This window comes from Lampris incognitus, chromosome 2 (assembly GCF_029633865.1).
Source record: "Lampris incognitus isolate fLamInc1 chromosome 2, fLamInc1.hap2, whole genome shotgun sequence".
Classification (NCBI taxonomy): domain Eukaryota; kingdom Metazoa; phylum Chordata; class Actinopteri; order Lampriformes; family Lampridae; genus Lampris; species Lampris incognitus.
Genome location: NC_079212.1, coordinates 96,645,708 through 96,673,109, shown reverse-complemented (window position 1 = coordinate 96,673,109; position 27,402 = coordinate 96,645,708). Strand labels below are relative to the sequence as shown.

Sequence of the window (27,402 nt, the reverse complement as noted above, 5' to 3'; positions counted from 1 at the left end):
TGCCCAGCAGTGACGAGGATGAGGATTGCTATCCACAGATCTCCACAAGGTTTCCCCAAAGCATTAGGACAACCACACAGGCCACCCCTCTAGCACGTGCCACGGAACTGTTGAACCCAGTCGGGTTGAATCCAAGTCCGTCGGAGTTCTCCCAATCTGATAGTCCACTCCTTAGTGAAGTACCCCATACCCCTGAGTCTGTTCACAGAGTAGTGGAAGCCATCCTCAAAATTAGAAAACCTTGTGTAACCCACATGATTACATGTACCCTGTGACATATGTAAGTTCCACGAGTAGCCTCTAGGAGGCACACGAGCTACAGAGTTTAAACCATGCAAACAACCGTCGACAATAGAGAAGAGAAATACGGATATTTAGAAATACGGACAACTTTGACTATGGATACCTGAATTATTGATATTTGAACTACGGATATTTGAGCTACAGGACATTTGAACTACGACAAAAAAGATCCCTCCCACGAAGCTTCCTTGACAGATGATCTCCCGTTGAAGGAAGAAGGAAGACTCTTTTCTCTTGTGTTTTGTACGCTGCTGGAATCCTGACTGGTTTTTTTAGTACCCCGAACAACCCCCCTTGCTACACCGTTTGGAACCCTTGGATACCCCCTTTGGATTGCCCCCATCATCGCCCTGGATTTGGATTCATCATCATCGCCTCTACATTAACTTGCCCCTGTGATTGTGGTAGGATCTGGACATTGCACCTTGCACAGATTGGAAGACTGAATCATTCCCCCTTTTCTTTTCTTTATTATTTTCTTTGAGTGCACTCATACTTTATTTTGGATTATTTTCTTTAATTTGTTAGTGTAGAATATGGCTGCATAAGTAATATATTAGAAGGGTATAAAATAGAATATAGATAGATATAGACAATACATAGAATATTAGGAAGAACTTTTAAAAAGTATAATAGAGTAAAATATATATATACACTACCGTTCAAAAGTTTGGGATCACCCAAACAATTTTGTGTTTTCCATGAAAAGTCACACTTATTCACCACCATATGTTGTGAAATGAATAGAAAATAGAGTCAAGACATTGACAAGGTTAGAAATAATGATTTGTATTTGAAATAAGATTTTTTTTACATCAAACTTTGCTTTCGTCAAAGAATCCTCCATTTGCAGCAATTACAGCATTGCAGACCTTTGGCATTCTAGCTGTTAATTTGTTGAGGTAATCTGGAGAAATTGCACCCCACGCTTCCAGAAGCAGCTCCCACAAGTTGGATTGGTTGGATGGGCACTTCTTGCGTACCATACGGTCAAGCTGCTCCCACAACAGCTCAATGGGGTTCAGATCTGGTGACTGCGCTGGCCACTCCATTACCGATAGAATACCAGCTGCCTGCTTCTGCTCTAAATAGTTCTTGCACAATTTGGAGGTGTGTTTAGGGTCATTGTCCTGTTGTAGGATGAAATTGGCTCCAATCAAGCGCTGTCCACTGGGTATGGCATGGCGTTGCAAAATGGAGTGATAGCCTTCCTTATTCAGAATCCCTTTTACCCTGTACAAATCTCCCACCTTACCAGCACCAAAGCAACCCCAGACCATCACATTACCTCCACCATGCTTAACAGATGGCGTCAGGCATTCTTCCAGCATCTTTTCATTTGTTCTGCGTCTCACAAACGTTCTTCTTTGTGATCCAAACACCTCAAACTTGGATTCATCCGTCCACAACACTCTTTTCCAGTCTTCCTCTGTCCAATGTCTGTGTTCTTTTGCCCATCTTAATCTTTTTCTTTTATTGGTCAGTCTCAGATATGGCTTTTTCTTTGCCACTCTGCCCTGAAGCCCAGAATCCCGCAGCCGCCTCTTCACTGTAGATGTTGACACTGGTGTTTTGCGGGTACTATTTAATGAAGATGCCAGTTGGGGACCTGTGAGGTGTCTGTTTCTCAAACTAGAGACTCTAATGTACTTATCTTCTTGCTCAGTTGTGCAACGCGGCCTCCCACTTCTTTTTCTACTCTGGTTAGAGCCTGTTTGTGCTGTCCTCTGAAGGGAGTAGTACACACCGGTGTAGGAAATCTTCAATTTCTTAGCAATTTCTCGCATGGAATAGCCTTCATTTCTAAGAACAAGAATAGACTGTCGAGTTTCAGATGAAAGTTCTCTTTTTCTGGCCATTTTGAGCGTTTAATTGACCCCACAAATGTGATGCTCCAGAAACTCAATCTGCTCAAAGGAAGGTCAGTTTTGTAGCTTCTGTAATGAGCTTAACTGTTTTCAGATGTGTGAACATGATTGCACAAGGGTTTTCTAATCATCAATTAGCCTTCTGAGCCAATGAGCAAACACATTGTACCATTAGAACACTGGAGTGATAGTTGCTTGAAATGGGCCTCTATACACCTATGTAGATATTGCACCAAAAACCAGACATTTGCAGCTAGAATAGTCATTTACCACATTAGCAGTGTATAGAGTGTATTTCTTTAAAGTTAAGACTAGTTTAAAGTTATCTTCATTGAACAGTACAGTGCTTTTCCTTCAAAAATATGGACATTTCAATGTGATCCCAAACTTTTGAACGGTAGTGTATATATAACACATCTAATTTAGTATTGATATTGAAATAACTTTACTTTGAACTGTTGAAATAAATTGGTTTTTTTATTGTAAACTATACCCACGAGTGTGTGTGTGTTGTCTTTGGGGTGAGTACTAGAATCCGGTCTAGAAAAAAACCTACACCAATCTCCACTGAACTTAGACATTAGACTGTAAACTGTCCCTGCGCAAGCATAGGCCCATTCCCCTGTCGTGCAGGTTACACTTGCGCAAAGTAACAGTTGATGTAATTTTTGAGGACGACCGGCTACTGTAGACAGTGGATCTGTGATCACATGTGATTACACGTGATTACATGTGGGTGTGGGAATCTTGTGTGTGTGTGTGTGTGTGTGCGTGTGTGTGTGGAGGCTCCACTGACAATGTGACGTAGACGGAGGCTGCTGATGCAGCTTTCATTTGACTGAAACAGACTTTGACTACCACGCCCACGTTGGGACTGTCCGTCCCTGATGGACCATTGACACAGACTGTGGACGAAAAGGCGGCTTCATGACTTCTGTTCTGTTATAAGAACACGGGGGGAAGCAGCGACCTGTGGCATGTTGTTAGAGAGGAGTTGGATGTCTATATTTAAATGACGTGTGGCCGTCTGAGGACGTCCTTGCCTGCCTGAGTGTTTGTTTCCTTTTATGCAAATTGGCACATGGAGAGGGCCATGAGTCAAAGGAGGGGATGGTGGATGCAGTAAACAAGCACTGGTTTACGAGAGGCTTCACAAATTGTCCCCGAAATTTTTGTTCAAAATATTTAATTTGTTTGAAAAACAATGCTGCAAGAGGACAAACCACACAAGCCTCCAGCCACCCTCCCCCGGACCACCCGTTTGATCCCCCGCAGATGGATTTCATTGAATTGTGAGAGAAAGAAATATTGTATATTGTGATTGTTGATATGTTTTCTAAGTGGGTTGAAGTTTTCCCTACAGGAAAGGCAGATGCCTCCACAGTAGCAAAGGTGCTAGCTAGTAAGAGAGATTATTCCCAGATGGGGAATACCACGGAAGAGCAGCAGTGATAATGGAACTCACTTTGTAAATAGTCCTGTTAAACAACTTTCAACATTTTAGGGTATTAATCTGAGACAACATTGTGCCTATCACCCACAGAGTGGTGGAGCAGTGGAGAGAGAAAATGGGACGATTAGAAATAAACTGCTCAAATGTTGTGTTGAGACAGGACTCACGCGGATAAAAACACTACCGTTAGTGCTGATGGCTATGAGAGCGAGAGGGAGGGCCACAACAGGTCTGCCACCTTTTGAAATCCTCACAGGAAGACCCATGAACACTGGAATAGCCCTTCCCCCACAAAGGCGGGTCCTCAGCTCAGACCTCATGGAGGATGTGATGCTTAAGTATTGCATGCAACTAAACCAAATGCTGAGTTCTGTTCACATGCAGGCGAGCTCGGCACTTCCACAGCCAACAGAGGGTCATCTGCATAACCCGAAGCCAGGAGATTGGGTGCTGATAAAGGACCTAAAGAGGAAACACTTGAGGAAGCCTCGTGGGCGGGGCCCCACCAAGTGTTCTTGACCACACCTACAGCGGTGAAGGTGGAGGGGAGAGTGTGCTGGACACACGCCAGCCACTGCAAGAAGGTGCCGCCACTAGAGAAGGAGATCCAGGGTGAGAGTCCCGCTCCGCTCACAAACGAGGAAGAGAAGTAGACGAGGCCAGCTCTCACGAGGGTTAAAAACCTACCGAGAGCCAACGGTTGCTACGATATAGGGAGAGGCATTCCTTATCTAATGGAGCCTGATAACAACAGGGCACCATCGAGGTACTTTATAGTGATGAGGCCAGTTCCTGAAAGCAGGCCCTGGCATCCTTTTAAGAGAACTGGATTTAGTCTCAAGGGAACGATTTCTTGTTTTGCAATAACAACTATTAGGATTGTTTGTCCCATATCATGGGTTTTTGGTTCCCCGCAAAATAATAATGTGGTAACAACGATCCCCATTACATTCTCATTCAACACCCTCTTACCCCCACCATAGCCAAATTGCCAGACGTACAGATGACAGGAGATCAACGTCTTTTTGTGCAGGCGAGATACACGTGATAGAGATAGCTGTTTACTAACCACTGAACCTACAGTTCACCCTGGTCGAAGTTTGGTTGAAGTTCTGGTTCAAGTTTGGTCGAAGCCGGCAAAGTTTATTGGTCATGGATAAGCAATAATTACTATCATGTCACTACATGTGGAACAGAACGCTGTAAAGTGCTGGTTACAGACCAGCCAACAGCTGAGGACTTAAAACAGTCTGCAGTCTGGTGTCAAAAGGATGGAAATCCCACATGCCATAGAAATGCAGGCTGGCCACCGGGGCATCAATCACAGATATGTAAAGATACTGCTCACGCCACAGTAGCCACTCAGACTGTTGAAACCCCTCTAATGCGTGTAGGATGCTTTGATAGCATTTGTTAGCAGTGAGTTACATCTCTATACTAACAAATGCTATCATTCTGACTGTCAATATTAAGATCTTCCCGAACCAGAAACCATGGGCCGATAGAGCAGTGGATCATGGTGGATCTTTGATGGGACTCCAAAGTGCATGAGGAAGTAGTCAATTATCTTTTGAGCAGCCATCTTTCAGGACTTGTTCCTAGCTGCACATGCTTGCGCAAACTTGGCAAAATGGGCTTCAATGATGAGAATATATCCCCCCCCCCGCTTCTCTCAAGGTGGAGGCTGTTGATGGAAATCAATACAAATGGGGCAGTGGTCTAAATACTTTGGAGTGGGGTACTTTTTAATCTATTGGGCTTTTTCTGCTTTAAACAGCAACACACCCTAGTAACATAATGCTGTATCTCTTCCCTCATCCTGGGGCAATTTAACAAAAAAATTAAAGAGACAAGGGTCCTTTTGCATGGGGGGTTAACACGTGTAGAGAGTGAAGCGTCTATCTTAGAAAAGATAGGGGCGAGGCATGGTACAGTATTTTGTTTGACAGTGTATAGGGATATACGGTATTGTTTGCAAAATACAGTGTCTCAGGGCACGGTACAGTATCTAGAAACAGTAAGAAACGTTTGATAGTGTCCACCAAGACCTAGCTCAGGTGAGTTAGGCGCCTGTTTAGGTAAACAGGGACAGGTACAGTATAGTCCATCCATCCATCCATTATCCAAACCGCAGGGAGACACCCTGGACAGGCCACCAGGCTATCACAGGGCGCTAGTAAGATGCAGATAAATGTGTGTATTTGTGTGTGTATAGGTGTGGTTACGTGTTTTTGTGTATGTAAGTGTATAAGGTCATAGAGTTAATCAAGGAAACTGTAAATTAATATGTTGCTGATAACCTTAAACCAACATAAAATATAATCATTTCCACCAAGTCACAGGTGAGGGATGATGTCACAATATAAAGAATCAGTACAGAGGCCAAAATCTATTTGCACTCAGGGCGTATTAGTACATTCGGATACAGTATCTAAATCCTCCAGCCTGAAGGATAATAAGCTTGTAGATAAAAGCCTGGGCCTGGTTGAGCCCTAAACCGGTCTGCAGTCTTGTAAAACCAATGGAAGGGTCGAGCCACACTCCAGGTTGACTCTCACTGAGGGACGTGTGACCCATGACACCCAATAGGGGACAGCGCCTGTGGACGCCCCTTCTGAAGGCTCGGGAGAAACAGAGGAAAGGCGACAAGGTCATCCGAGCCAGCCTGATAAGCCTGTGTGACCCACAGAAACTCCACGACGGAGCCGGCGCCTGACCTCTAAAAAAACAAAAAACTGTAGGATCTATGAGTCAGGCCCCTTAGGACAATACTGACCCAGCCACAAAAATCCCCAGCCACCCAGAAAACCAGGTGCTCACTCTATCAGTCGCAGAGGTCAGAGAATCACTGCGCAGAGTGAACACACGGAAGGCTGCCGGACCGGACGGCATACCGGGTCGGGTCCTCCGGGAACGTGCTGACCAGCTGGCTGAGGTCTTCACACCTGTATTTAACCTCTCACTGTCCCAATCTATAGTCCCAGCATGCTTTAAGACCACCTCTATCATTCCTGTCTCCAAGAAACCAACATCCACATGTCTGAATGACTACCGACCCATAGCACTCACCCCCATTGCCATGAAGTGCTTTGAGAGACTGGTTCTGGCTCACATCAAAAACATTATCCCCCCCACATTCGACCCACATCAGTTCGCCTACCGTCCCAAAAGGTCTACTGAGGATGCCACTGCCACTGCCCTGCACGTTGCTCTGACCCACCTTGAACTTAACAACACATATATCCGGATGCTGTTTTTAGATTAGAGCTCTGCCTTCAACACTATGATCCCCGCCAAACTAATCATCAAACTCCTCTGCCTTGGCCTCAACCCCTCCCTCTGTAACTGGATCCTGGACTTCCTGACCAACAGACCTCAGTCTGTTAGGTTAGGTGACCACATCTCCTCCACCCTGACCCTCAGCACAGGTGCCCCTCAAGGCTGTGTTCTGAGCCCTCTCTTTTTCTCTCTCTTTACCTACAACTGCCTGCCAACTCACCATTCAAATGTTATAGTTAAGTTTGCAGATGACACCACAGTCATTGGCCGTATCACCAACAATGACGAGATGGCCTACAGAGATGAGATTGAACACCTCACATCATGGTGCACTACCAACAATCGTGTCCTTAATGTGCAGAAGACAAAGGAGCTGATTGTGGACTTCAGGAGGTCTAGAAGCTGCAGCCACTCCCCCACACACATCAATGGGGTGGAAGTGGAGCGTGTTTCCAGCTTTAAATTCCTTGGAGTCCACATCAGCGAGGACCTTTCGTGGACATCAAACACTCAGGCCCTTGTGAAAAAGGCCCAACAACGCTTGCATTTCCTGAGGAGGCTGAGGAGCGCCCGTCTACCCCCAACGATTCTCACCAACTTCTACCACTGCACCATAGAGAGCATCCTCACCATCTGCATCTCAGTGTGGTACGGCAACGGCACCTCAGTAGACCAGAAAGCTCTGCAGCAGATCGTCAAGGCGGCCCAGCATATCACCGGTACCCAGCTCCCAGCCATAAAAGACATTTATCGCAAACGCTGCCTTCGAAGGGGTCTGAGCATCAGCAGAGATCCCACCCACCCCACCCATGGACTGTTCTCCCCCCTGCGCTCTGGGAGGCGCTATAGGAGCCTCAGAGCCCGCACTACCAGGCTCAAAAACAGCTTCTTTCCACAAGCTGTTGCCCACCTGAACCTAGCTACCCACTAAATGTCTGTAGATATTTTTAAATATTTTGTACTCCAGCTCTTTTTTAACTTATTTTTAACTTTTGGTCTTCATGTGTGTATATCTTATATTGTGTTTGCTGTGTTTGTCTGTGTCTGTCTTGCACTGATTGGTGAAGCCACAGCCCTCATTTCATTTTAAACATGTGCCTGCACATTATTTTTAATGACAATAAATTGAATTGAATTGAACTGAATTATAGATAACACACTACTATAAATGATAACAGGAGAGGAGGAAATAAAAATAAACGAACAGACAAGATTAGGAGTAAAAACTCTTTGGAGTCTTTGTGATTTTGTTCTGTGTAATAATATGGAGATGAGTGCAAGTTAAGCTGGAAGAGTAAAACAGGCAAAAGGCGATACAGGAGAATAGATAGCTGAGGGATTAATTGAAGGAAATAATAGAAAAATAAAAAAATTATTAAAAAAAAAAGGATTTAGAGACCATTTCTTTGGCTGATCAACGAGGTAAGGACATGGTAGTAACAGATTGCGATGTAACACTTGTTTCTTTCTGTTCCCTTCTAGTGGTTGACCATATACACTGGGCTATCTGTCCCCTTTCTCTCTCTAACCACGTGGATCTGATTCTCCCATTAGGCATGTAACTTGCCTGGGCGTCCTCTTTTGGATAAATTTCTTACTAGTCAGTACATGATCACCAGGTTCAAAGACTGAGCTCCGTACATGTTGGTTGTAATTCTTTTGCCCTCTTGCTGCAGCCTTTTTCAAATTCCTCATTGCAATTTCATAAGCTTCCTGCATTGATCTTTTCCATTTCTCTGCATATCCTACATGAGACTGTGTATCTCAGTTCTTTTCTATGAAACATCAAATCAGTGGGCAGGGCTGGCTCCCAGACAAAAAGGAGGAAAAAATGAGAAAAGCCAGTTGACTCACGTAGAGTCGAATTATATGAATGGACAACTTTGTTGAGATGATCAGCCCAACTTGATTTCTGTGTCTCCTCAAGTGTCCTCAACATGCCTAATAATGTCCTGTTGAAATGCTCAGCTGGGTTTGCTTGGGGATGGTAAGGAGTTGTCCGTGAATGCCATACCCCACTGTAACGCTGCAATTTTCTAAAAAGTTCATTTTCGAACTCCTTTCCTTGGTCACGGTGGATCTTTGATGAGAATCCGAAGTGCATGAGGAAGTTCTCAAATATTTTTTGAGCAGCCATCTTTCCAGACTTGTTCCTAGCTGCATACGCTTGTGCAAACTTGATAAAATGGGCTACAATGACGAGAATATATCTCACCCCACTTCTCTCAAGGTGGAGGTAGTTGATGAAAATCAATACAAATGGGGCAGTGGTCTCCATACTTTGGAGTGGGGTTCTTTTTAATCTATTGGGCTTTTTCTGCTTTAAACAGCAACACACCCTAGTAACATAATGCTCTATCTCTTCCCTCATCCTGGGGCAAAAGAATCCTTCTCTGGTTAAGGTAACCATTCGATCAGCTCCTAAATGCCTCTTCTCCTCATGTAGTTGTTTGTAGATCACACCTTTGAAACTTCCAGGAACAACTAGCTGACACTTGGAGACTGTTTTTCTCCGAAACATTCCATCTCCATCAATCTGCAAGCGTGGCCACTCTCTCAAGTTTTCTCACTGTTGCCGATACATTCATTTTGTCCTTGTGTCCAAAATGGTCGTGTTTCTTTTTCAGAACTAACACTTAGCTAATAATGGGATCTTCTCTTTGGGCTGCTTTTAGATCTTATACAGCTAAAGCTTGGACGGTCACTGCACCTCTGTTAACCTCCTCAGGCAATGTGTTGATGTTGCAGGTGATCACGGAGATCCAGTAGTCTCTCCTCTTTTCTGAGCTTTGAGAGCCTGCCCAATTGACTACAGAACCTCTGGTGGACATTCTTGGATGACTTCATCGATGGGTGTCGGCCTCCTTGATAGGAGATCAGCGTCGTGATTAGCTGTCCCAGGTCTATACTTCAGAGTGAAGCAATAATCAGCCACCCAAGGGTTCCCTGTTGCATTAAGTTTAGTGGACATCATGACACAAGTCAGCATGATGTTATCACTGTACACTGTGAAATGAGGGGTATGGAAGAGGTAATCATTAAAACATTCCATGACAGCCCACTTTAAGTCCAAGAACTCCGATTTTCCAGAGTGCAATTTGTAGTTCTTCTTTGGCTTCTTTAACATCCAAGATCCATAGGCAATGAACCTGAGTACACCATTTTGTCTCTGATACAATACTGCGCCCAGGCCTTCCTCTGAGGCATCTACGTGCAGCACAAATGGTTTCTCAAAATCGGGATATGCTATGATAGGTGGATTTATTAGTGCAGTGATGAATTTCTCCAATGCCTCTTGGTTTCTTTCAATCCATTCGACTGGCTGGGATGGTGGTGGCTGAGCAGAATGGCAGCCACCATTCCTCTTCCTTTTCTCTGTTTTAGGCTTAGTCAGCAGCTCATACAGAGGCTTGGCGATCCTAGAGAAATCAGGAATATAGGACCTATAATAGCTGAGAAAACCCAACAATTTTCTCACCTCATGGACAGTAGTCGGTATCTCGTGCGTTAGCGCCTGCACAGCCTTAACCTCTTTAGGATTCATGCAGTAACCCTGTTCAGAGATGATGCGGCCCACATAACATACTTCCCGCTTGAAGAAATCATACTTCTTTTGCCTTTGCTTTATTCCACATGGCTTCTATCTCTGCGACACTTTGCAGACATTTTCAACATGCTGCTGGAAGTCACAAATAAAGACTAAAAGATCATCTAGGTAAGGGACACAGATTTCATCCCTTAGGTCTCCCAGACATCCCTCCATATAATGCTGGAAGGTGGCTGGGGTATTAATGAGGCCAAATGGGATTCTGACCCACTCATAGAGCCCCGATGGTGTTATGAATGCAATGCAGGCTCTGCTTCCACCACTCATGAAGTCTTGATGGTAAGCCTTACCTTGGTCCAGCACTGTAAACCAGGAGTTGCCACCCAGGTTTTCCAAAATCTCGAGGATTCCTGGGATTGGATGGCAATCTGGCTGTGTCTTCTCATTGAGTAGTCTATAATTGAAGCATAGGCGTAGGCCCCCATTCTTCTTTCTTAAACTCACTACTGGTGATGAATAAGAAGAGCACAGTTTCTGAATCCAGCCTCGGCTCAATAAGTCCTGAACTTTGACGAAACTGAGCAGAAACACCAAATCTATGTTGCACCCATCAAATGAATGTGACATACAGTCCACTCTAGTTCTGGTAACTTTTTTTCTTGCCCAGTACATATCATTTTTCTTGTTTTTGCATTAACAAAATGCAAGATGCAACACTGTAGCACAGGTAGCCCAGTGGTTAGCGCTGTTGCCTCACAGCAAGAAGGTCCTGGGTTGGAACCCTGGGGTTGTCCAATCTTGGGGGGTCATCCCAGGTCATCCTCTGTGTGGAGATTGCATATTCTCCCCATGTCTGCAGTGGGTTTTCTCTGGGTGCTCCGGTTTCCCCCACCATTAAAAAATCATGCATGTTAGGGTTTATACTCCTGTCTGTGCCCCAGACCGAGGCAATGGGAAAAGAACTGGAATTGGTCCCCAGGTGCAGCATGAAGGCGGTAGCTCACTGCTCCTAGCTACACAGATCACAGCTAGGATGGGTTAATTTGCAGTAACTGAATTTCCCCAAGGGGACTAATAAAGGAAACTTAATTAAAAAAAAATACATGACCTTGCTGTGCAGTTTCTTTTTTTAGCATCTAGCCACAGCTTCCTTCATTTAGTTCTCTGACCTATTGCATCATAACCTTTTAAAGAAACAAGATCCTTTCCCTTTACAAAAACAATGCAGTCTCCATAGCAGATTAATACAAACGAATGTCAACATCAAGGAAAGAAAGTTGAATCAGTTCATCTGGACACATTTATTGACAGAAATGTTTCATCACTCATTTAAGTGGCCTCTTCAGTCTGAACTGACTGCAGGTATCCCCACCCTTATAAACAATAATACAATGGCATAACAACCGAAAACGATTGGTTTCATATGAAAATTGTTGTGAGCATTAACAGCAAATTCCATCAGCCGTTTTGTTACTAATCTTGGTGGTCTATCAGGTAGTCTTAAGCAGGCTGCTAGGAATCTTGGGGTAGTATTTGATGCTAACCTCAGTTTTGATAAAGCTAATCTCCAAAATTAGGTCATTTTTTTTAATTGCCGATCTGCAAAAAGTTGTACACACTATTATCTTTTCTCGGCTTGACTAATGTAATGCACTTTATTTGGATATTAGCAAGGGCTAGCCCCACTGTCTGCAGTTGTTTTGGGGTTTGAACGCAACCAAGATGCAATATTTGGCAAATATACATCTGTGAGAGCAATCCATATTTGATGTTTGCTTACTTTTACTCTTTGACCATGTATGACCTCTACCATGTGTTTAACTTTATTTTACATTGCTTAGATAGAGGCTTAAGGTCCATGTGTAACAGAACGAAGGTAGTCCTATAAGGTGTCTTCTCCAGGTGCACAGATAGAGGCCTATTGTTTACTGTTGGTTGATAGCAGAGGAATGTGTGGGAGACTGAGTGTAGCAAGTCTGTAAACACTAATTGGAGATATGGCTTTGGTGGAATGTGAGCTGGAAGACTTCAGATAGGAAAGGAAGAACAGACAACTGTCCTATAAGAGAGACTGTACATTACTGATCTAGGCTTGTGTGCAGCGTTCATGAACATATTATATTACTATGTTATATTGAAGTGTGGTGGCGCAGTGGTTAGAGCGGTCGCCTTGCAGCAAAAGGTTATGGGTTCGAGCCCCGGGGTAGTCCAACCTTGCGGGTCGTCCTCTGTGTGGAGTTTGCATGTTCTCTCCGATTCGGATAATGGATGGATATTAAAGAATGATAATACTGTCGAAGATTTTTTGACTCGCTCCTCATTTAAATGTCAGTGTGGAATTAAATAATTGCCACGACAGCGTCTCGACTTCAGGCGTGTCGGAAGAGTTGAGACGCGTATTTTGCAAACATCGCGTCTCAGTGGCTTTCAAACCCCAAAGCACGCTGTGCCAGAAATTGGTCCACCCCAACAACCCCACCCCACCCCAGCACCAACAGAGCAATATAGAGCACACGGTCAAGTGCCAGGTGGAGTGTTAGAAAAGCGCTATATAAGTTTGATTTGTTATTGTTATCATTATTATTATTAATTATTATTATTACTTATACATTGGGGAAACCAACTAGACGCTGGCCAAGAGGAGAGCACACACACACATAGGGACAATTTGGTACGGCCGATTCACCTGACCTACATGTCTTTGGACTGTGGGAGGAAACCGGAGCCCCCAGAGGAAACCCACGCAGACACGGGGAGAACATGCAAACTCCACACAGAGGACGAACCGGGACGACCCCCCCCCCATGTAAATAAATGAAAAATACTCTGTTGCTTTGTTGCTTTGGGCTAGTTCCCGATGTTGTAGGGTGGAGACACAGCCCGACTCTGTCTGTTATTTATATGCACCTACACTTGCAACGCCCGACTCCAGGTCACAAGACCAGTCGCCGGATTACTACACTTGGCTGGTTCCAGTACAACACGATACGGTTATTCGTTGACTACACAAATGAACGGTCGGGGGGTGGGGGGTGGTCGTAAATTCAGCGGTACCAACGACCGCATTAGAAGTTAACCTGCTTATGTAGCCAAATGATACACGTTGCTGCTGTTGTTGCTTTATCCGCTATCCCGTCAAGAGTCGAACACAATGAGTAAAAGCAACTCGATCACACTGCGGAGCTACATGGACTCAGATACCGCCAGAAACAAGAGGGATGGGTGAGAGAGAGAGAGAGAGAGAGCGGGGGGGGGGGGGCTGATCCGATGCCGGACACATTCAAATGCCAGATATTCCTCGTGTAGTTGCGTTACACGCGCGTTTACTGCAGGATATTTACGTAGTAATTCACCCTGTGGTGGACTGAGCAGGACGTTGTTGTAGCTCTAATCAGGAGAGTTGTGTGTGTGTGTGTGTGTGTGTGTGTGTGTGTGTGTGTGTGTGTGTGTGTGTGGCAGCTCTAATATGTCCTGTAGTTTAGCTTACCTCCGCATCGCCGTTTCTGTCGCCTACCATCTCCACCGATTCGGTTGCCATCTTCGCTCCGCGGTGAAATAAACCAAAAGTGTGTTTTCATGAGCGGTTCGAGCGCGGCGGTCTTTTGTGCGAGTCAAAAGTAGGTGGGCAGTCTGGGGAAGACAGGAATGACTCAACACCGCCCCTCCAAACAGCATGGTGGGGGCGTTTGTCTCCTTGAACATTTTGTTAAAAGGGGGGAGAAAATGCCTGAGCTTCTGATTCCAACAGTATTTGGGGTTTATTTAAAATACTTATTCCAGACACATACGTAAGCGAAGTAAGCCCATCCCCTCCCCCCTATTAAAGGTTGCTGCAGATTGTCCCCTATCAGTTTAGTCTAAATTTACTTGGGATTTATGCCATCTAGCGGTGATTAGCGGTATTGCGTCATTCGGTCGCAAATGGGATGCTGCTGTCCAGTCCGTGTATGCGGTGCATTGCTTTTCTCAGTGAGGTGTAGAAGCGGTTTTTAGCAAGTTTCACCTTGGGTGGCAAAAGGGTGGAATGAGGTTCCATCCGGGGGATAGAAGTTATCGCCCCGCAGCAAGAAGGTCCTGGGTTCGAACCCCAGGCCGTCCCAGATCCTTTCAGAATCAGAAACACTTTGGTCATCTTTCTGTGCGGCGTTTGCATGTTCTCCCCGTGTCTGCGTGGGTTTCCTCCCACCATCAAAAAGACGTGCATGTTAGGGTTAATACCCCTGCCTGTGTCCCTGAGCAAGGCAATGGAAAGAAGAACTGGAGTTGGTCCCCGGGTGCTGCAGCTGCCCACTGCTCCTGTACAATAGGATGAGTTAAATGCAGACAACAAATTCGTTGTAAGAACACAATTCGTTGTAAGGTACAATGACAAAATAAAGTGGCTTTCTTCTTTCCTTTTTTCAAACACTTGTTTCTGATTTTTCCTTTTTTCTCTCCTAATTTAGTGGCCAATCGATCCCTATTTTAGTTCAAACATCCATCTTCGTACCGCACGCGTTCGCCAACTGCATCTCTACGGCCGGCAGTCTCGAAGGAGATGCCTCGCAACTTTCGTGACAAGGCGAATCCAGGCCGAACAACTGCTTTTTCCCACACACACAGAGACGCATTCATGTGAAGAACACAAGCCGAATCCGCCCCCCTCCCGCAGACAGCATTGCCAATTGTGGCTGCTTCATCAAGTCCGGACATAGTCAGATCTGACGAGACCGGGGTGTCCCCAGTGGGCAACTGCATCGACACAAAGCTGATGCTTAGACCGATACACCGCGGATCTTCTACAATTATGAATTTGGAGCTTAACCGGGCACGGCCAACAGGGAGGAGACCCCGGAGTGGACCCAGAACTCGCTGGAGGGACTACATGTCCAGTCTGGCCTGGGAACGCCTTGGGATCCCACAGGAGAAGCTGGAGAGTGTTGCTGGAGAGAGGTACGTCTGGAGTGCCCTACTTAGCTTGCTGCCACCACGACCCCACCCCGGAGAAGTGGCTGATGATGAGTGAATGAATGATACTTCATTTCCTGCATTCTGAAGATTTTTTAAAATGCATGTGAATCACAATGATGAGACATTGTAAAATCAAGTTTTACACTGTAGACTTTAAACTAATCATATTTATTCCTAAAAGAAGTTTAAGCACCTATCAGAGATAATATTTCTACATTTTGTCACACGTTACATAAGGACTCACAACTACAGTTTTTTCACCAAAACATTTTATTGAGTTTTCTTCTATATCTGTGAATGTTCTCATTCATCCAGGTCATGGTTATTCAAAGGAGTTGAATGAAGTGCAACTGGACTTGGTATATATCCGTGAAGACGTTTCGCCTCTCATCCAAGAGGCTTCCTCAGTTCGTGCCTTTCTGACTAGACCAAGCTAGTCTTGACTGGCTGGTGATGAGACTCAGAACTTATCCTCTAGGAGTCTTTGTCAGAGCTATTTATATGCGTGGCTCTTTGTGGTCTGATGTTTACCAACGCCCGTCTCTAACAAAGCCATAGATATGAGTGGCTCTTTTGTGTACCGATGTTATGGCCGCGCCCGTCATTATCGGAGCTATTGATATGCGTGGCTCTCCTGTGCTCCGATGTCCAGCCGGGCCCATCGCCATCGGAGCTATTGGTTTGCATTTGTTTAGCAGCGACGGTCGTTGGGGGTGTTAGCTTCGACTTCATTGTTCAGTGGTCATGAGAGTCGTTGGAGCCGTTAGTGACTGACTGTTGTTCATGGAGGCTAGGCTTCTTAAGTCTCCTGGGTAGAGATGAAAGGATGGCATTGTAAGTGGGAGATAGGTGATGTCGCAGACCTCCTCCTCTGTTGAGGGATGGTTTTTCCAGTTTCGCTAGATGGCTTCCTTCACCCCTCTTTCAAACCATCTATCTTCTCTGTCCAAAATGTGTACGTTGCTGTCCTCGAAGGAGTGTATCTTCTCCTTTAGGTGTAGATAGACTGCTGAGTCTTGTCCTGAGGAGTTTGGCCTTCTGTGTTGGGCCATCCGTTTGTGTAGTGGTTGTTTGGTTTCTCCTATGTATAGGTCAGTGCAACCCTCATTGCATTGTACGGCATACACCAGATTGCTTTTCCCGGTGTGTGGTACACGGTCTTTGGGATGAACCAGTCTTTGTCGGAGTGTGTTGCTGGGTTTGAAGTATACCGGGATGCGGTGTTTGTTGAAAATTCTCCTGAGTTTCTCGGAAACCCCAGAAACATACGGGATGACTGTGCTATTCCTTCTGTTCCTTTTCTCCTCGTCGCTCACCTGGTTGGTCTTTTTGGAACGTGTTGCAGTTTTCACAAAGGTCCAATTGGGGTAGCCGCAGGTTTTTAAAGCTCCCCTCAGGTGTTTGGGTTCTTCTCGTTGGGTCTGTGTGCTGCTGGGCACATTGTCAGCTCTGTGTTGCAAAGTTCTGATGATGCTCAGTTTGTGTTCCAGCGGGTGGTGTGAGTAGAAAAGTAGATATTCGTCTGTGTGTGTAGGTTTCCTGTAAACCCCAATGTGGAGGCTCCTGTCTTCCCCAATGTGGACGTCACAGTCCAAGAAGGGCAAACTGTTGTTCTTTACGTCTTCCCTTGTGAACTTAATGTTCTTGTCCACTGAGTTGATGTGTTTGGTAAATGCTTGCACCTCTTGTGTTTGGATTTTGACCCATGTGTCGTCCACATATCTGAACCAGTGGCTCGAAGGTGTTCCTCTGAAGGAGTTCAGGGCCCTGTGTTCTACCTCTTCCATATAAGTTGGCCACAATGGGAGATACTGGTGAGCCCATTGCACAGCCGTGTTTCTGTCTGTAAAACTGGCCCCTGAATTGAAAATATGTAGTGTTCAGGCAAAGGTCCAGTAGTTGGCAAATCTGGTCTGGGCTGAGGTTGGTCCTATTGTGGAGAGCGTCGTCCCATAGCAAACGTTGCTTCACAGTTTCCAAAGCCTCCATATTTGGGATGCAGGTGAATAACAAGGTCACGTCGTAGGATACCATGGTTTCATCCGGTTCCAGTTTTACGCCTTCGACCTTGTCCACGAAGTCAATGGAGTTTTGGATATGGTGAGGTGTTTCGCCCACTAAAGGGGTCAAGATGTTGGCTATATGTTTGGCAATGTTGTATGTGACCGAGTTTATGCTGCTGACGATGGGCCTGAGGGGGGTTCCATCTTTATGGATCTTAGGGAGTCCATATATGCATGGAATGTTATCTTGTGGGTAGAGACGGTGGTATTGTATCCGATCAATGGTTCCTCCTTTCTGTAGTTTCTGTAGGTACTCTATTATCCTCCTCTTGTAACCACTAGTAGGGTGGCATCTCAGAGGTTCATAGGTGTCGGTGTCACTGAGTAATGACGTGATCTTGGCGTGGTAGTCTGTTGTGTTGAGGATAACCGTGCATCTCCCCTTATCTGCTGGAAGGATAGTGATGTTTTCGTCCTTGCTCAGGGCTGTCACGGCTTTCCTTTCCTCCATGGTTAGGTTGGAAGGAGGGAGTTTCGCATTGGACAGAGCTGCCGATACCTTTAACCTAAGCTGTTCCACCTCGGTTTCCGTTAGCTTGTTTTTCCTTACGGCTGATTCTGTGGATGTGATAAGGTCAACTATAGGTAGTTGTTTGGGTGTCATGGCGAAGTTCAGTCCTTTGGCTAAGACCTCCTTCTCTGATTGTGAAAGTACCTTGTCCGACAGATTCTTGATCCATCTGTTCTGCATTCCGTTTTGTGTGGGATGTTCTGTCTTTTGTCTCCAGGTAAGTATATCTGCTTGGCTAGTGTTGTTGATTCGTTGCTGTAAGTTTTGAAACTTCCTTGTCTGCCTTTCTTTGGTTTTGTGGTGTTGAGATAGTTGGGCTTTCTTGGTGAAATCAGTAATCCTCTCCAAGACTGCACCAGGCAAGTGGGATGTTATTTGCCAGAGTAGTTGGTCAGATTTCTACTTCAGCCTTTCAATAGTGAAATGGACCTGTCTCACTCTTTCATTCAGGAGTTGATTCTGTGCCTTCTCTATGATTCTGTCTGCTCTATGTCCTTTCATTGTGGTACACAGGCGCAGGCTAGTGGGTATGAGCCTGTGTTGTCTGCATCTCAGATTGAATTGCAAGTGATTTCTATAGTCTGCAATCTTCCGAGCCATCCTTTCATTTTCCCTCACCATTTTAAGGGTGTCAGACCCAAATTGTTCTGCAACATGTCTTCTTCTATAGATAGCTTTTTATTGTCCCATGAGGGAAATTGCAATCTGCAGCAACATCAAAGGAAAATACAAAATACACATCACAGTAAAAATACACTATACAAGTCACAGATATACAGGTTCGACAGTCAAATATACACAAGAAAAAATAAATACACTGCAAGAATATAGAACAATAATACATCAATAATAATCCGTCCTCCCATCCCCCAGTGATGGGCTGTCAGGGCCATCAGGGCCTTCTCTGCTGGCCTTGTCAAATTCACAATCATAATATGTTTTTCATAGTTAAATTGAAGTGTGCCTGAAGTGTGTTTGAATTTTTGTCTGTGAATGTTCTCATTCATCCAGGTCATGGTTATCCAAAGGAGTTGAATCAAGTGCAACTGGACTTGTTTGAATTCTTGTTTTCTCGTGGGGCTGAGTAGGGATCTCCTACATCATCTAAACGCGTCACAGCGTCTTGGACCAGCACTGGTGGTATCGCTAGCCTCTTCCCTTGAAGCCCAAAGCTGTAAACTGATTACGACTTTTAATGATGACCGCATCATGAGCCAATCAAATTTTGATGTGTAGTGACAGAATGCCCCAGGGCCCTGCGACATATCAGTGCTAGCCCCGGTGCTAGCCCGGGTGTCGTCATCAACTTCGAGCTTGAGGCTTTGGCAGATAGTGTGCAAACCAAGTGCAGTGTCCGCCGCATTCACATTGACTGAAGGAATGAATGGTTTATTTCGAACATGTAAACAAGCAGAATATAACATACAGATAATCCATTGCCAATAATCTGAAGTGATCAACAAATCCACACATCAACTTTTTTTGGTCTGTGCAGTTAGTTATTTCTTCAATAATTGAATGAGCACCAGAGATGTGGATCTGTTTGGTCGAAACCTGTACTGGCTATCGGTCAACCAATTATGCTTCTCAGTGAATGTGTCTAGTCTAACAGCAACTAGTTTTTCTAGTATTTTGGAGAATTGTGACAGTAATAAAATTGGTCTGTAGTTTGTAAATTGTATATCTCCAGTTTTATATAGGGGTATAACTTTTGCTCTTTTCATTTTGCTTGGAACTTTACCCAACTGAAAGGACGTGTTATAGATGTGGGTTCGTGGTTTTGCAATACATTCGATTACTTCCCGAACTATTGTCATGTCAATATCACTCCAGTCAGTAGATTTTGTTTGTCATTGCAATTGTTTACAATGGCCACGATTTCCTTCTGTTCTACCTCTCTAAGAAAAATGGAACTTGGATTTCTGTCCCCATAATCATAATCACTATCATTCATTCCCCACTGTGATTGTGTGTCATTGGTTTTTCCTGCCAGTTTTGGGCCCACATTTAAAAAGAATCTGTTGAAGCCATTGACCACATCTTACATGTTATTTATAGTCTTATCATTATCTGTAAAGTACTGAGGGCAGCCTGGGCTTCTAGATCCATTTCTAATAATACTATTCCAACACATGCCATATAGCTTTGCTGTTGTATTTACTGGTCTCTAACTCTTTATTATAGTATTCCTTTAGACATAATGTTGTCCCTTTGCGATCCATGCACTATCTCTATATTTTCCTTTACTGTTGAATTGTTTTATTGGGCAATTTTTATCATATAAGGATTGAAATATGTTTAGGAATGAATCGTAAGCTTTGTCAGTGTCTTTTTCTTTGTATACTATATTCCAGTTATATGTTAGCAATATCATCTTTAAAAGCATTCCTCTGTTCTTACTCATATATTTAATGTTTTTGGGAACTTTGTTCTTGCTAAAATTGCAGTGACAGACAGTAAAAACTGGTAGATGGTCACTGATGTCATTTATTAAAAGCCCGCTCTCTGTGTTGCCATCTATAATGTCTGTGAATATATTGTCTATTAAGATGGCACAGTGTGGTGGGATTCTGCTAGGTGTAGTGATTTTAGGATATAAACCCAAACTATACATTGTATTAATGAACTCTTCGGTATTTTTGTGCATATTTGGATTTAACAGGTCTATATTGAAACCCCCACATATGAACACATCCTTTAGTGTTGCTTTTCTAGTCAGAAAGGCACGAACTGATGAAGCCTCTTGGATGAGAGGCGAAACGTCTTCACGGATATATACCAAGTCCAGTTACACTTGATTCAATTCCTTTGGATAACCATGACCTGGATGAATGAGAACATTCACAGACATGCTTTTGAATAAGTTTCTTCTATCCAGTCCTTAAATATTTCAATATTTGATCCCGGTGATCTGTATAAACAGCTCAAAATTACATTTTTCTTTTTTATCCATGCAGATTTCTATTGTAATGCATTCTAGCATGCCATCAACCACTGTCGTCGTGCCGGTCTAAGCATCGGCGTTGTGTCAGTGCAGTTGCCCACTGGGGATCGGGGTTCGCGCCCCGGTCTCGTCAGATCTGACTATGGCCGGACTCGATGTAGCAGCAATAATTGGCAACGCTGTCTTCGGAAGGGGGGTGGAGTCGGCTTATGTTTGTCACATGAATGCGTCTCTGTGTGTTGCGGAAGAAGCAGTGGTTCGGCCTGGATTCGCCTTGTCACAAAAGTAGCGAGGCGTCTCCTTCGAGACTGCCGGCCGGGAGAGATGCAGTTGGCGAACGCATGCAGTACGAGGGTGGGTGTTTGAACTAAAATAGGGATCGATTGGCCACTAAATTGGGAGAAAAAAGGGAAAAATCAGAAATTTATAACTGAAGCTTTTATCCTCGTACAAAGCCACACCCCCTCCATTCTTGTTTTTCCTGTTCATATACGCCAATTCATATCCATTCAACTCAAAGCCACCCCCCCTCCTCAGGGCTGAGCCAGGTCTCTGATGTGGCTGTTATACTGAATGGTTTCTTGAACTGACTTAACTATTCTTTGATGTTTTGGAAGTTGGCATATAGGCTACTGCTGTTAAAGTGGATAATTGATATTTTATGATCAGACTTAACCTTCGTGTTAAACTGATCCTCTGTGTCATAACAGCAACTGTTGTTGATATTATTGACGAAATTGTTTTCTGCAATGGTCTTTTAAGGGCCCCTTCTCCCGGTAGGTGAAAAAAGGGGTGGTTTGTCGCCAAGTCCGAGCACCGGAGAAGGGAAGATATGCCTGGCGGAGAGCTGCACTTTACTGAGTGCCTTCTTCTATAGTTTTTGTTTTTGTGCTATGTGGTGTGCGTGTGCAATCTGGTTGCTGAGTGACATAAAGGAAGATCTGATGGTGATGCTGCAATACTTGCCATAGTGCACAGAGGTGTGTGTTGTGGTTGTTGAAGATCAGCTATCTTGTTGGTGTTGATCCAGTAGTGCATGTAGTGTGTGATAGTGTAGTTTGTATGTGGCTGTGTTGGCTGTATGAGAAACACATATGAGAAATGTGTGTGTGTGTGTGTGTGTGTGTGTGTGTGTGGGGGGGGGTTGCAGTTATTTACTGAAGGCCCGACTGAAACCCCATTGCTATCCCTCGGCACCACCTGACACCCACCCATCCATCCATCCATTATCCGAACCGCTTATCCCACTCTCAGGGGCGTGGGGATGCTGGAGCCTATCCCAGCAATCATTTGGCGGCAGGCGGGGAGACACCCTTGACAGGCCGCCAGGCCATCACAGGGCCATCTCACACCACCAAATTCATGTAAAAACATAGAGCAATGATAAACAAATGAAACGCCTTACCTGTCACTTGCTGCCAGCGGGAGCACCATCAGTGGACTACCGAGAGTCAATGGGCAAGGATTGAGGATTTTCCTGGGTCGGCAGGCGCAACCATTTTTTTTTCTTTATTCATGGGGGCAAAGTTAATTCTAAACTCCTGTGTATACAACTATATATGTTTAGTGTGGTTGCACTGTACAAGGGGATTCTAACATGTGTCTGATGGACAGTCCAGCCCCAGATTAAACAAAAACAGTCTCCATCTTCATTGTTGTAAACTTTGGTGTGTCTGCTTTCCCTCTCTTTCTCTCACAGCCAGAAACATGATCGCCCCATCATCTACTGTCTGCTGTGTGAAAAACCACAGGAGGTGCTGACAACACACCTGGCCAGGACCTGCATGAAGAACAGCACACCTGAAGAGAGGCAGGCAGAGTTGAAGAGGGCCAAGGACTCTGTGAAAGAATGGACCCATGAAGCCAGAAACTGGGACTACAATGAGATGCTTAAAGTGGCAGGTAACTGAGCTCAAATCTGTGTTTTGGGATACCCATACCCCAGGAAAACATATCAGCAACCACCCAGCCAGTTCTGTATGATTAAAAATGTTGCGAAGTATATAAAACAAAGCTTCAAAAACGTATAAAAATCTGCAGCGTCCACTGGTTTCAGACTCTGGGAGTGTGGCACCGAAAGGAAGACGGCGACGTCACCAAGGAAGCCGGCCAAAAAATCAAGAAAGGAAACGGGAAAAATACTCAAAAACGGTCTAACTCCGCAAATCAGTTCTATACATGGTTTAACACATTTTAACATGTCAACAGCAATACATCTCCCACATTTATAAAGTATTTTGAAGCAAATCTGTCAATTTGGTTACCCTGCTCTTTAAGCGGTACCCCCACAAGCCTTATCCGATGCAAGGGTCTAAGGACAGGATGTTGTGTTGCTGTAAAGCCCCTTGAGGCAAATTTCTGATTTTGGCCTACACAAATAAAGTTGACTTGACTTAAATTGGTGAGTAAAGAAGTTTACACCAACTATGGAGTAATATCATGAACTTTCAACACCATTTTTTTTCAATATTAAATTGCCTACAAATAGGGTGGCAACTGGGGTGGCAGCTACCACCCCTTGGAACCACCACAGGTCAGGGGCATAATAAAAAACCTCGATAAAACATTTTTAACAGATGTGGTCATTTCTCTTGAGTTGGGAGGGATACGTAGTTTCAACCCATCACCGTAGAATGAAGAATTGATCTTTGTTCTAAATATCAACTGCAGAAAACCAGATGAGACTTGAGATATTGTCGGTTTTATATTGTTTAGTGGGGCTCTATGTGAAGTCAACTCATGAGTTAGAGATTTGTTTTGTTATGTTATTCTAACAAACCCCCAATAGGAAAAATAAAGATATATTGCATATATTACAAAGATATTATATTGCATATATTGCGTAGATATCATAATCCATATGTTGCATAGACAGATAGATGGATAGATTGATTTCAGGGTGTCTCCTCGCCTGCCACCCAGTGACTTCTGGGATAGGCTCCAGCATCCCCGTGACCCTCAGTAAGGAAAAGCGGTTTAGATAATGAATGAATATTGCATAGATATTATATTCCATATATTGCATATATACTGTATTGCATATATTGCATAGATATACTGCATAAAGTAAATATGTATAGACCTCCTTGGTTATGGTAGCACAAAAAGGTCACCAGCAGCTTATTTTCCTACAACACGTTATGGAGAATGTATGTGTAACCAAACTGTCAGAAGATTGGTTCATCAAAATAATATGACTCATGACATGTCATGGGTTATGATTATGATGTCATGGGTAACCGATTGGCTAGACAGAGGGACCAAGCTGCGAAGGATGTGTAGCAAGTTAGGGAGATCAAGGATAGAGATGGAAATGTGCTGACAAGCGAGAAGAGTGTGCTGAGAAGGTGGAAGGAGTACTATGAGGGGCTGATGAATGAAGAAAATGAGAGAGAGAAGGTTGGATGATGTGGGGATAGTGAATCAGGAAGTGCGGTGGATTAGCAAGGAGGAAGTGAGGGCAGCTATGAATAGGATGAAAAGTGGAAAGGCAGTTGGTCCAGATGACATACCTGTGGAGGCATGGAGGTGTTTAGGAGAGATGGCAGTAGGGTTTTTAACTATACTTAGCACAAAAAGTAAGGACATTTGTGTTGGGTAGATTATTTCTTTGTTGCAACAATGCTTCTTGGCAATAAATCTTATACCATTGGAAAGCCTGTTTATTTAACTTTTAAATGGTGGCACATTTGTGAGGAACATACATTTGTGGGATGAGCAGCAGAGCTGAGTATGTGGGTTGCGCCCATGAAAAATTTGCCAGATCTTCTCTGCCAATGCCAAACAGCTTATTTTGCTGTTGCTATTGACTCTTGTTTTGAGCTTCTGGTACCCCAGGTGCTGACAATCAGCTGCCTGATATAAGATTTATTGCCAAGAAGCATTGTTATAACAAAGAAATAATCTACCAAACACAAATTTCCTTACTTTTTGTGCTAAGTTTAAATTGTTTAACACAATCTTGGAAAGTGTGAGGATGCCCAAGGAGTGGAGAAGAAGCATACTGGTACTGATTTTCAAGAACAAGGGCAATGTGCAGAACTGTAGCAACTACAGATGTATAAAGTTGATCAGCCATAGTATGAAGATATGGGAAAGTAATAGAAGCTAGGTTAAGAGAAGAGGTGATGTTCAGCGAGCAGCAGTATGGTTTCATGCCATGAAAGAGCACCACAGATGAGATGTTTGCTTTGAGAATGTTGATGGAGAAGTATAGAGAAGGCCAGAAGGAGCTACATTGTGTCTTTGTGGATTTAGAGAAAGCATATGACAGGGTGCCGAGAGAGGAGGTGTGGTATGAGGAAGTCGGGAGTTGCAGAGAAGTATGCAGGAGTGGTGCAGGATATGTATGAGGGAAGTGTGACAATGGTGAGGTGTGTGGTTGGAATGACAGATGGGTTCAAGGTGGAGGTTGGATTACATCAAGGATCGGCTCTGAGCCCTTTCTTGTTTGCAATGGTGATGGACAGGTTGATGGACGAGATCAGGCAGGAGTCTCCGTGGACGATGATGTTCGCGGATGACATTGTGATCTGTAGCGAGAGTAGGTAGCAGGTTGAGGAGAGCCTGGAGAGGTGGAGGTATGCACTGGAGAGAGGAGGAATGAAAGTCAGTAGGAGCAAGACGAAATACCTATGCGTGAATGAGAGGGAGGACAGTGGAATGGTGAGGATGCAAGGAGTAGAGGTGACGAAGGCATATGAGTTTAAATACTTGGGGTCAACTGTCCAAAGTAACGGGGAGTGCAGTAGAGAGGTAAAGAAGAGAGTGTAGGCAGGATGGAGTGGGTGGAGAAGATTGTCAGGAGTGATTTGCAACAGAAGGGTACCAGCAAGAGTTAAAGGGAAGGTTTACAAGATGGTTGTGAGACCAGCTATGTTATATGGTTTGGAGACAGTGGCACTGACGAATGGACAGGAGGTGGAGCTGGAGATGGCAGAGTTGAAGATGCTACGATTTTCACTGGGAGTGACGAAGAAGGACAGGATTAGGAATGATTATATTCAAGGGACCGCTCAAGTTGGACGGTTTAGAGACAAAGCAAGAGAGGCAAGATTGAGATGGTTTGAACATGTGTGGAGGAGAGATGCTGGGTATATTGGGAGAAGGATGCTGAATATGGAGCTGCCAGGGAAGAGGAAAAGAGGAAGGCCAAAGAGGAGGTTTATGGATGTGGTGAGGGAAGACATGCAGGTGGCTGGTGTGAGAGGAAGATGCAGAAGACAGGAAGAAATGGAAATTGATGATCCACTGTGGCAACCCCTAACGGGAGCAGCCGAAAGTAGTAGTAGTAGATGACATAGCTATGTCCTTGTATCTTCTGTAATTGCGGAATGAGACAGGTGACCAGGTTGGCCAGACTCCACCTCCACTGAACGACAATGTAAAAGGTCACCACAAGACTTGACTCAATATCCCCATATGAAGGATCACACTCAATTGCACCACCCTTGTGATTTGGGCTGGTTTGGTTCCTTACCGTCGTCACCATAAAATGTTAATTTTGCCCTTTAGGATGCTCCTTGTTGAAACGTACCAAAACAAGTCCTCAGATCTCACCTAATCAATATTTAACCAGAACTTTACTTTGCATTCTGAGGATTATTGATTATCTGTTGCTCTTGCTGTAGGAGAGCTAATAACACTTGAGGAAAAAGTAGTGTACAAACAAAAAAATAATAGTTTAGAATAAACAAAAATAAGCATGTAAGTAAGTTTAGACATTGCACTTTTACCTGCACCTTCATTCTCAGATAGACTAGCAAAAACTACAACTTTCTGTCACCGGTACACTGTAAATCTAAAAGTTAAGTTTACTTTAAAAAAAATTTTTTGGAAATTAACTTAATTGTGTCAAGTTATGTGAAATGATTTTTTTGTGAAATGATTTCACATAACTTGACACAATTAAGTTCGTTTACTGGTTTTTCCCAAGTGTAATCGATTTGCATTGACTATAGTAAATGCTTGTGCGTTTAGAATATGTCCAAAGTCACAGCGAGTCATCTACATATAAGACCTCAGCCTAAGATGTTAGGCCACTTTCTATCAGAGAAGTGGCTCATACATTACTCTCATCAATACTCCAAACAAGACACACTGACATCTCACATTTTGGTACATTTTGGCATCAATTTTCCTCAATCTCAACGTGATAGATTTCACCATGCTGAAACTTTATTCACACACGGACTTTAAAACAAACCTTCATTTTAAAATGAAATAGCCCAAGAGCCTTTAAACCTGTGTCCAATACACCAGTTTTATCTAGTTAACTTGCAAATAATAATAAAAAAAAAAAGTTATTTTGCCAGACACAGCTGAGTTGGTATGAAACCAGACATCCGTGCAGCTCTTCCATTGGGAAGCTGCCGCGTCACGATGTGGGCGTTAAAGCCGAGTGGCGTGCGCCATAAGACTGTCCGGGAGGCTGAAGGTGCCGCCTGAAACGTGCCCACTTATTGGATGCGTGTTGTTGCTAGGG

The 27,402-nt window shown here is 44.2% G+C and overlaps 1 protein-coding gene across 1 annotated transcript in view; it reads right to left on the bottom strand.

The window, feature by feature from the left end:
* Positions 1-14,253, bottom strand: part of LOC130108371 (ninjurin-1-like) — a 33,935-nt gene extending 19,682 nt beyond the window's left edge. The window contains exon 1 of the mRNA XM_056275277.1: positions 13,938-14,253. Within this exon, the coding sequence (XP_056131252.1) occupies positions 13,938-13,988 (51 nt within the window). The 5' untranslated portion in view covers positions 13,989-14,253. The remainder of the gene's footprint in view (positions 1-13,937) is intronic.
* Between the last annotated feature and the right edge of the window lie 13,149 nt (positions 14,254-27,402).